The sequence below is a fragment of the Triticum dicoccoides genome, unplaced genomic scaffold, assembly GCF_002162155.2.
Source record: "Triticum dicoccoides isolate Atlit2015 ecotype Zavitan unplaced genomic scaffold, WEW_v2.0 scaffold65245, whole genome shotgun sequence".
In the NCBI taxonomy this organism is placed as follows: domain Eukaryota; kingdom Viridiplantae; phylum Streptophyta; class Magnoliopsida; order Poales; family Poaceae; genus Triticum; species Triticum dicoccoides.
Genome location: NW_021289266.1, coordinates 184,889 through 195,710, shown reverse-complemented (window position 1 = coordinate 195,710; position 10,822 = coordinate 184,889). Strand labels below are relative to the sequence as shown.

At 46.3% G+C, this 10,822-nt stretch overlaps 1 protein-coding gene across 1 annotated transcript; it reads left to right on the top strand.

Annotated features, from left to right (window-relative positions):
- The first annotated feature begins 1,305 nt into the window (after positions 1 to 1,305).
- Positions 1,306 to 1,903, top strand: LOC119347361 (mavicyanin-like). The gene is made up of 2 exons (XM_037616149.1): positions 1,306 to 1,379; positions 1,483 to 1,903. The coding sequence occupies exons 1-2, from the start codon at positions 1,306 to 1,308 to the stop codon at positions 1,901 to 1,903; spliced, it is 495 nt and encodes a 164-aa protein (XP_037472046.1).
- Positions 1,904 to 10,822: the final 8,919 nt, after the last annotated feature.

Here is a 10,822-nt window from a genome sequence, read left to right as displayed (position 1 = left end):
AAAAAAAGGAATAATTTAGCTGATGCATTTGAGCTCATATGCTTTAGAAGTGGTCATATGATGTGTTTAGCATTCCCATACGATGGTGTCCTTTTTTCTTCTTCTAAGGAGCACATACTCTTTGTGGTATTGTGGTTATACTAAGTTACTAACTCACCAGCAAGCAATCTCAAACAAGTATCAGCAAAAAAAAAGGGTTACTTACTAAGTAGAAGCCTGTTCTTTAATGCAACTAAACAAACATATGTTGTGATAGGTAAAATACCCTTTAAAGCAGGACTGATTCCAGAGTCTATGATGTTCACCAATCAACGCGGTGCTCTATATCTATCACTGCGAGAACTGAAAACAGACTATCCGAAAAAAGTACTAGAACACAAGCAGCAACATAGACGGAAAACAGGAATAGTTCAGCCAAATACAGTTGAGCCAGTTGGCATACAATTCAACAGTTGTTAAGAATCAAACTAAGGGTGTGTCGCATTTCCATATCCTGGTTTATTTATCTCTAAAGAACACTAATACTCTATTTGGTAATATTAAGTTACTAACCTGAAGCCTCTTTTAGTGCAGCTAAACAAATACATGCTCAAATATGTTACCTATTCTCTAGAACAGCGCTGATTCCAAAATAAGCAACGCAAAGCATGTACATTACCCCTAGATGGTATGACCCGAAGGTGAAAAGCACGACATTTGCGTTGACTTGGCCTCTCTGAATAGCCAACTCCTTAACCCACTCTTTCACAATCTGCATTTCAAACATGCATATTGTTCACCAGACGATAAATTACCGAAAGGTAACGCCAACTTGCATATGGCAGGAGGAAACAGCCACCTTGTCAAGCTTCCCCAGCACCTCTTCTTGCCTGGCGGCCTCCTCCTTGCTCCTGTACAGACCCGGCTGGGCCAAAAGCTGCGATTTTGATCAACGAGCAAGGCTTCAATCGGCTCATCTAGTACTTGGTTGAAATAGGAAGGTAAAGAAGACCAGAATATACGAGTTCTGTGGAGTGTTTTTTTTCCAGCTCACCATAGAGAATTGGTAGCTGGTAAACTTGGTTGGTGACACATATGATTGTGAAGTTGTTGGTATTTCACCAAGTTTCAGGCTAAAGCTAGACCCGGGTTCTGTCTGAAGTCGGAACTGACAAGTTATAATAAGCTCAAGACTGCAGTGACTTTATTCATCCCTATCCAGTACACTTTACTAGTACAAAATTGAATTTGTTGTCAAAATTTACTTGGTTGTAAGTGGGAGGTGAAGAACGCCAGAATTATACAACCTGACAGCCCAAGATTCAGATGTTATATGCCGTTCATGTTGCTCAGGGAAACTTGGATCAGAAGTTCAGAACCCAAGATTCAGATGGCATGATGTAGGTGACTCCTAGCTAAATGAGAGCACGCGAGAAACGGCAGGGAGGGAGCGGGTGTTACCTAGCTCACCTGGGAAACGAAGAAGTGGACGGATGTGCGCAGGAGACGACGATACGAAGAGCTCAACTTGGCGGCGCCGGTGGGAATGGCGACCCTAGCGGCTCTGGCGCTGCTTCTGTGCATCTCCATGACCTCCATGGACGGGTGCGCCGCCGCTCAGTACAAGGTGGGCGGGCTGGACGTGTGGGGGGTGCCGCCGTCCAGCAAGCCGGACGTGTATGTGCGGTGGGCCAAGTCCGTCCCCGTCAAGCTCGGCGACGCCCTCTTCTTCCTCTACCCACCCAGCCAGGACAGTGCCGTGCAGCTCACCGCCAAGGCCTTCGCCGCCTACGACGTGTCCGACCCGCTGCTCAAGCTAGAGGACGGCAACTCTGTCTTCAACATCACCAAGCCCGGGCGGGCCTACTTCAGCAGCGCCGCCCCGGGGCACTGCCGCAAGGGCCAGAAGTTCAAGCTGCGATGATACTTGTAAGAAACAGAATCATAGCCTCGAAGCGGCCAACCTGTGGCAATAATCGAATCAGAGCGGCACATCGGTTCGAACCTGCTCCAATTCCTGCGTGTTGTGGAGGTCAGCCTCCAGCGGCCCATCAAAGGACCGCATAATCGGGAAGCTAGACGAGGATCTGGAAGCCCGGCTATGGCCGTGGCGGCTGGATCTGGGGCCTTGGGGTGGCGGCTGGATCTGGGGCCTTGGGGTGGCAGCTGGATCTGGGGCCTTGGGGTGGCGGGGACCTCCTCCTCCTGCAGCTCAGCGGCCTCCACACCCCGGAGCAACGCCCTCGCCGGAGGACGTGGTCACCAGCTCTCCTCTGGATCCGATGAGGAGGGTTGGGGAAGGAGCTCACCACGGCTCCATGCCCTGGATCTGGTGTGAGTGAGGGGGAAGGGGGCTCGCCGTGGTTGGGAGGGAGAGGAATAGGCGGGAGGTCGGGGCTTCCCGATCTAGATCGAAGTCGAGGGAGGTGGTTGGGTGTGTCAGGAGGAAGGGGGAGGGGAGAGAACATGACTAGAGGGAGGGGATAAGGGGTGATAGCAATGGCGCACTGGTAGGCATGCGCCATACGTGTAGATAGCAATGGCGCATCTCGTACTAGTGCGCCATTACTAGTTAAAACTAGTAATGGCGCACGGTGGAACAGTGCGCCATTAGTAGTTTTGCAAAAAAAGGAATAAAAAATATAATAAAAAAACAACATTAGTGGCGCACTTTCCGACAGGTGCGCCATTAGTATGTTTGGACAGGTGCACTAGTTCAAAAAAAATTGATACTAATGGCGCACCTTGGGTCAGGTGCGCCATTAGTAGTTTCAACTCTAATGGCATATCAGAAGGTGGTGCGCCATTAGTATATACTAATGGCGCACCGCTTGTCTGGTGCGCCATTAGTGTCAATCCCATCTATAGCCCTTTTTCTAGTAGTGCAATGCTCACTGAACACACAGAAGCTGAATAACAAGAGTCTTACATCCATACATACCGTTTTACACAAGTAGGACCATTATGGTCAAGTCTTGAGTGTATCATCGCAGCGGAAATCTTCAACAACAACTTGGACCCATGCCATCTGCCTTAACCCTACAGGCATTCTGACTGGGAATCGTCCTAGCTCGCATGTTCGTCATCGAAGTATTCTTCATCATATCATGTTCTTTCATGCCTGGCCAATAAAATAACCAGTGGCAAGCCAATGAGTACTTTGAATGTACTCGCAAGCAACCCATGTTTTGGTTCAAGATACAACAATGCATGATATAGGTAAATTTTTGCAGAAAGCTAGTTTTTCTCATGCAAGTATGATCAACATTTATCAAGGGCATGAATGTGTCTGCAACAAGTATCAGGAGGTTTCAGACATCATCATCGAGAAAGAGTTATAAACAACTCATGCTCAAGTCCATCGTGACTTCCTCACGAGTCGCATCATCAATATCACCAAGCTGTGTTGTTTTTCAGAAACATATGGATGTAGCCCAAGAACGGTTACCCAACTGTCCTTGACCATGGACACGGCTATTCGAATAGTTTTACACTCTGCAGAGGTTGCACACTGTACCCACAAGATCAGGGGAACTTCCGTGTCATCCACGCCCCGCGATACCTCAAGTACCCGGGGTAAGCACCCGATCACTACCTTTCCCTAGACGACACTAACATGGAGTCCACTCGATTGGCAGTAACCCCCATGCCCAACATTTCACATAACACTTTCATGGAGCCTTGCTCCCATAATTATCACATACCACTGGCACGGGGTACCAACGGTGTGTCCGGTGCCCTAGGAAAACAGTCATGGCCGCCCTACCTGGCACGACCCCGTCCCGAGAGAGCGCACCAACAACTCTCTCGTCACTAGTAATGCGGGCTCCAAGCTAGTATCGGTCTAGGTAATCAATAATGCCCTTTCCCATATAAGGGTAGAGTGGTTGCGCATGTAAGGTTGGAATAACGGTCGCAACTCAAACCAATCTGTTTTTGAAAACAACACACACACTTGCCTCGGTACACCACTTCGTCATCAAGTGGTCACCCAACTCATCATCTCCCCCGGGCATAAGTGGCACCCGATGGGGTTTTCGAAAAGTCTTTTGAAAATACTTAGTCTCATTTACCATGCATAGTCCCGTCCCTTTTTGCGTAGCACTACTTTAGCATCCTATCTACTCCCACCGGCATAACCCTCATAAGAAGGTAGGGTCATGCACAATGCAAGTATCAACGAGGAAGTACGGTGGCAAACCATCAAAGTGGTTACCACCCCATCATGATTCCGTTGCAACAGTAATATGGTGCTATATGACATGCATAAAAAGGGTTTCATAGACATGGTCAAAGGGCTGCTTACCTGGTTCCTTAGAGTCTTCAACTCTTCTGGTCCTTCTCCAGGTACTTCGTCTACTTCGTCAACTAACGTCGGAAACAATCATAGTAAGCAACACCACAAGGCAAAAATAAAAGTGCTCTAAAAATATGAAGTTGACTTTTCTAGGATACCTCTAGTCATATTAGGAATGACCAAAGTGATTTCAATGGAATTGGATAAGTGGATATTTCTAAACATTTTGATATGATAGAATCAAGGGGTTCATGGAATTGCAAGAAGTGTATAGAAGAATTATTTTGAAAAATGGGCAAAGGCACCCGTTTAACAAAGGATGATCTTAGAAGTATCTAGGAGTTGGTTTCACTGGATTTGGAGTTCAAATGATTTCTCTATGAATTTGCAAAGTTGACAAACATGAAGAAATGGCTCATTATTTTGTGGGGTACAGAAAGTATTAGTAAAAATGTTCAAAAACTAAGTTTTGAACTTATAGACATCTAGGAGTTTGAATCGTGGCATTTGGATCAATTTTGAGCTCTCTGTGATTTTCTAAAGTTTATCACAGAAATAGGAAAAATAGGATGTGATAAATATTTGTGAAGGAAATGCTTTTGTAAAAATGTGAAAAAGCACCATGTGGTAGGGAATGATTTTAGAAACTACTAGAAATTCGAATCATCAAATTTGGAGTTAATTTGAATTATTTATGGATTTTAGAAACTCACTAGAAAAGAAAAAAAGAAGAATATTTGGGTTATACCTAAACTGTGCACAGCGCGCAGTTTAGCACCGCAGCGCATTGGGCCGGCCCAGCGGCTCGGCTGCTTGGCGAACCAGGCGACGTCGAAGGCGTATTTCGCTGTCACGCTTTCAGTGCCGGGACACGGTATCCTTGATGCCGTCTCCACTTAAACCGGGCGGGCCCGAGGCCCGTTGACGTGTGGGTCCCACGCCAACTCTCTCTCTCCTCCCGCCTCCTCCTTCTTCCTCCCGACAGGTAGAGGCAGGGGACAGACGGCGCACGCGCCGGCAGCGATTCCGGCCGCTCCGCTGAGCCCGGGGCCAGGCCGGTGGTCCGGGCGGATGCCCCGTTCCACGCTGCGCCCAGAGGTGGTCGTGCTGGATGCGGGGAGCGCCAGAGTCGGGCGGAGCGTCGGCCATGGCGGAGACCGGAGACGGCGAGGATGGGCATGACAGGACGGCGAGATATGGGAGGAAATGGAGCCCGGGGTGGGTCGGCGGTGGTTGTGAGAGGGTTCTGGAGTAGCTAGGGGGAAGGAAGAGGGGTTGACGCGCTCAAATTCGAGCAGTGGTCGGCAGGAAAGCTCCGGCCAGGGGGGACGCATGGAGGGCGCAGGAGAGGAAGTGAGTTAGTCAGGGGGGTCTAGGGGAGGCGCGTGGTGTGGTAGGTGACGCTGGAGAGGCCGGGGGGTGGCCTTGTATGGCGAGGCCGTGGCGCACCATGAGCGAAGCTCACTGGTGCCCGTGGGAATTGCCGTGGCAGTCGAGGAAGGGGGGATAGAGCCCTCTGCGGTGCTCGTGGGCGTAGCCCAGGGTTCTGGGAAGGTAGAGGAGGAGCAGAGCGAGCTCGAGGAGGCCCCGCACGAGTGCAGCGACTGGTGAGCTCGAGCGGCGCTCGGGTGGGCTCGACATGGGAAAGAGGAGAGCGAGGGGGGAGGGGCCCGACAGCTAGGCGTGTCACGCAGGCCGAGGCGGCCTCGGGGGACACGGTCCTGGCGCCAAAGGTTGTCGCATGCCCTCAGAATGGGTGAGCTATAGTGTGGGAGCGCACTGTAGCGTGCTCCAGAGCGCATCCATGGCATGCCATGGCATTTTAATAGTGCCATGGGCATGTCTTATAGTGTCTGGGGGTTTTGGGGGAGAGTAATCAAGGTAGGAGTGGCATTGGATGCCCTGGGGATCCGCTGGAGTGAGGAGGGAGGTTGAGAGAGAGAGAAATGGTGCTGTCCAGAGAGGGAAAAAGAGCTTGTCACCCCCATAATCATGGCTCCTCGGGCAGGGAAAGATGCAGGGGTTAGGGGAGGACCAGATGATGCTGTGGGAAAAAGCTTAGCTCATGGAGATTAGTGGAAATGGCCAAACATGCACTTTAAATTTCTGCCAGAAGGTGTTTGATGGTGGTTTGGGCAAGTAAATGGATTCCAAATGATATGAAGATTAACAGGATCAAGTATAATATAGAAATGAGGTTGATCACCAAGTTGGGGCTCATTTTAAGAAAGTTGACAATGCAACTTTGTTAAACCCTAGAAATCAACAGAAAAGGACTTCCCAAGATTTATTCATGCAAACCTATTCTCCTTGATGCACCACTTGGTGTAGTGTTATAATTTGAGGTTCTTAACATGTCCACAAAAGTTGAGATAAAAAGGAGAAAGTTTACAATGTAGAGTTGTTCAAATTTGGTTCTGGACAGGAAGGGTTTTGGGGCTCTTTGATCAAGTTAACTTGTTCTCGAACTTGTTCCATTTGGTCTAGATGAATTATTAGACCTTTTGAGCATGTTCACCAGGTTTGAGAACATTTGGAAATGTTTGTCAATGTAAAGTTGCTCAAACTTCAAAATGGACAGAAATGATTTTGAGGGAATTTGATGATGTTATATCGTTCTCCAAGTCATGAGACTTGGCAATATCATCTAATATGTCATATGTGACATGCTAGAATTTTCTTGGAATTTTTGGAGAATATTTCCTTTGTAAGTATTTCAAAATCTTGAAATATCGAGAAAGGGTTTTTGAGGTATTTGACCAATATTTTGAACATGACCATGTGTTGAAACTCTTATATATGGAGAATATATGTCCTATGAGTTTCCCTAAATTTTGTCAAATATTTTTGAAGCAATAAAATAATTTTTCCCTATTAAAGACCATTTCTGGCCTTAAGAAAAAGCTTTTAAATAAAATAGGAAAATAACTTTTAAAATTATATTTTTGTGGTTTCTGGGTATCCTATATCTAATAGGAGTCAAATATATTTTTGGAAAGATTTTTACTTCCCTTGATTAAGTACTTGAAGTGCAAACCTCAATTCAGGGGTTTTTGGAAAACTAATTTTTGAAAATACTCTTTGGCCAAATTATTTTTGTAAGAAAATACTGTGTTGCTCTATACACATGGCATGATCATTGGGAAAAGGTTTTGGATCAAGGATATGAAGTATAGGAATTGGGGGATTTATTTGATTTTTAGAGCACTTGCAAACAACACACGAAATCCAATCAAGGCAAGGTCCAAAACACTCAAATGTTTTTATCAAACCACATTTTATCATGATTTATTAGCTTAAGTGTTGTGGCATGAAAATCAGTGTGTGATAGACCTACCCCCCTTACAAGAATCTCGTCCCCGAGATTCCCAGACTAGGCGCGGAAAGGGATACAGAAACTCGGATCTAGGGTAGTCTTCAAGTCCTCATGTTGCTTCTGCTTCCGTGTAGTGCTCCATTGAGCTTGAAGAACTTGATGGTGTGTCTTCATGTATGACGCTCTTCTTGATCCAGGCTGCTAATGGGTAGCTCGCGGTAGGTTAGATTGGGCTAGGGGTCGATGGCTCGATGGTCAATGCCCTCGTAAAGATCGGGCAAGTTAGGAAGTTGGAAACACTTCCGGGGTTGTGATGCATGGAAAGCGTTGTGCACATCAGGTATCCCAGGTGGCAACTCCAGCTGGTAACTGTCTTCTCTTCGTCTTGTAGTGATCTCGGAGAGGGCCGACGGATCTTGGTGTGGGTCTCCTTGTCATGGAAATGCTTGCTTCCTTAGAGAGAAGTGGCTTGCAGATACACCTGGTCTTCAACGCGGAGGTTTACTTCTTGATGACGGTGGTTGGTATAGTTCTTCCTCCTAGACATGACGATCTTCAGATGTTCCTTGACCAGCTCAACGATTCTTCTTCCGTCTTCGGGTAGATAGACAACTAACTTGTCCAAGCACTCCATGAAGTCTATGGGGTACGTAAAGTGGGCTGAGGCATTGGTGATGGTCACGGTTGAGTATTGGCCAAGGTCTTATCGATCTAGAGCCAAATCCCAAGGTCAGGACCAGACCATGTTGTGGCTTGGTAGGGCTTAAGGGTTTCAAGGATTCTAGGGTGCGAGTGAACGTTTATCATCTTATCCTTGAGCACAATTCCTGAGATGCCAATTGTGCTATCTAGTCCTTTAAACAAATCACATCATATCACTGATAGTATCATTTCGTATAGGTCTACTCCAATCATCACTCATGTGATTCATATCCTCATGACTCTCGAGAGGAGGTCTAACAAAATCATATATGTGTACAATCCTCAAACCCATATGTATGTCTACCCCTAAAAATCCATGGGTAGAACATACAAGCTTCCAAGCTGGATTAAAATAGGACAATCCAAGTGCTCATCCTATTCCTCCAAGGTCCATGCTAGTGCATCTCTATCCTAAGGAAACACGCCGTATGCCACTCCAAGATCTTGTTTCCTTCCTATGAATCAACTCCAACAGCCCATTAACTTCCATCAATCACTACATAATCCATTTAATTCTACAAATCCAATGTTGATGGTGTTCCAGAAGATCTTCTAATGTCCTATAATCCTCAAATACTTGGAAAGGGTTATCTTTACTATAGTCAGTCCACCAATTTCCATTTATCATTGTCAAGTAAACTCCAAGGTCGGGCTTATATAGATCCCTAAATCAACTCCGGCAATTAATCCAATCTCCTAGTTTTATCATCTACCGAGAAACATGGTATCATGATCGAGATCATCAGTCTAAATCCAATTTACTCTGAACCATGTAGACATACATCATCATCTATACTCAACTAGGATCACCTATTTAAATCCAAATCTCATGTCCAACGAGAATTCCTACATGCTTCCCCAAAGTCATTTTCGTAATATAAACTGTCTCCTATCAATATCCCCTGGCTAAGTCAAATCCTTATACTTCTAAGAATTTCAGCTTGCGATCACAATTGTCCTATTAAATCAATTTACTCAGGGGTAATGAAAGCTATGCTACTCTATAATCATGATCCCACCAAGTTCATCTACCAACATGAAAGCCTCATAATCCACCAAAGTCTCAGATAATTCCTCAAGGTCACTGATATAAACTCATCAAGTCATTGTCCTCTGTTCCTACATCCTCAAATTGGTCTTCCCTATGGCATCGTCAGTTTTGGTGCTATCTTAGGATGATAATGTGCTCGTTCACTATGTCCACTAGTTCCATAACGAACCCAGTGATAAGCAAGGTTACGGAGGCTTAACGGGTTCTCTTGCAATTCTACGGGTTAACCTCATGGTTAAGGATTCGTTCTGTGGTATATTGTGAAGTTTCGAAGGGTCTAGGGATGGGTGTCTGGTCTGGAGGGTTAAACATAATTCTACGGGGTTGCACTTGGTCGTGGAGATCGTAGCAGAAGTCTTCATTCCTAGTTGGTTGCCGAGGCAAAATCCTTGGTGTAGCTTATCTTGCCGGTCTTCAGTTGGGGAGAGAGAGATGAGAGGGAAAACTAGCATAGAGGGGGGGAATGCCTAAAGGGGGTTCTATAGTGCAAGTGCAAACAAACAAGTGCAAAAAGGGCCAAACAGAAAAAGCAAGGTAAGGAAGGTGATATAGCCGCATACTTGTCGCTTAGGGAAAAAGTGTGACCTATATCAAAACACAAACAAATAAAAACAAGCAACACTCAACATGGTTCTATTCGAACTACCATACGGACTCGACTGCGCATAGGGGGTAAAAGACTCTTCCTACCCTAGGGGTTCTCGGACTCAGTAGTCGTGCCTTGTGCCGGATGCAGTCTTCTGAGTTTTCCTCAGGTGTTGCTACGTCTCTTGTAGTTGTTCGATGAAACAATCCGGGTTGAGCCTGAAGATTCTTCAACAACTTCTCACCTATTGAAGTGATGGGGTGAAGGTGGCTCCTCGTAACTGGCATTGACTTGGTCTCTATTGTCTTCTTAATCATGACGATCCCTTTTTGTCTTCTAAGCCGTCGATGGTACCAGGTAGGTAATCCTTTATGCAATGACATTATCAGGGCGTAATAGAGGTCCATCATGTCAGTTACGTTGATGACAACATGGACACCAAGAGCGGGGGATGAAGAGAACCGTTTTCCTGCTCACTATAGTGAGGCGGACCAAATGGCTAGGTTCTCATCCACCGGTGGTTGCCGATACAGCAACGGTAGTGACAGGGTTACTCTATTAGCGATGTATGTCATGATCTTGCATATCCTATGCCCTGATCATTGTAGGCTAGGGTTGCTTCATCTTGGGGCAGTGTCAAGGGTGTCACCATCTCCTGGGTCTTCAGGTCGTCATTCCTCGAGGATGTATCTTCTGTTGGTATTATCTTGTTGTGATGTCGCCAATCTCGTGTTCAGGAGATGTGGGTGAATGTCTGGCAAGGCATCTTCCTTCTAGATTATCCACGAGGATTACAAGGAATCCAGTGGTCAGGGGCAGAAGGGTTCTAGCGACCAAAGGTTTTGAAGGGGAAGAGATCAGTAAGGAAAGTATACCTTAGTTTTCGAAAAA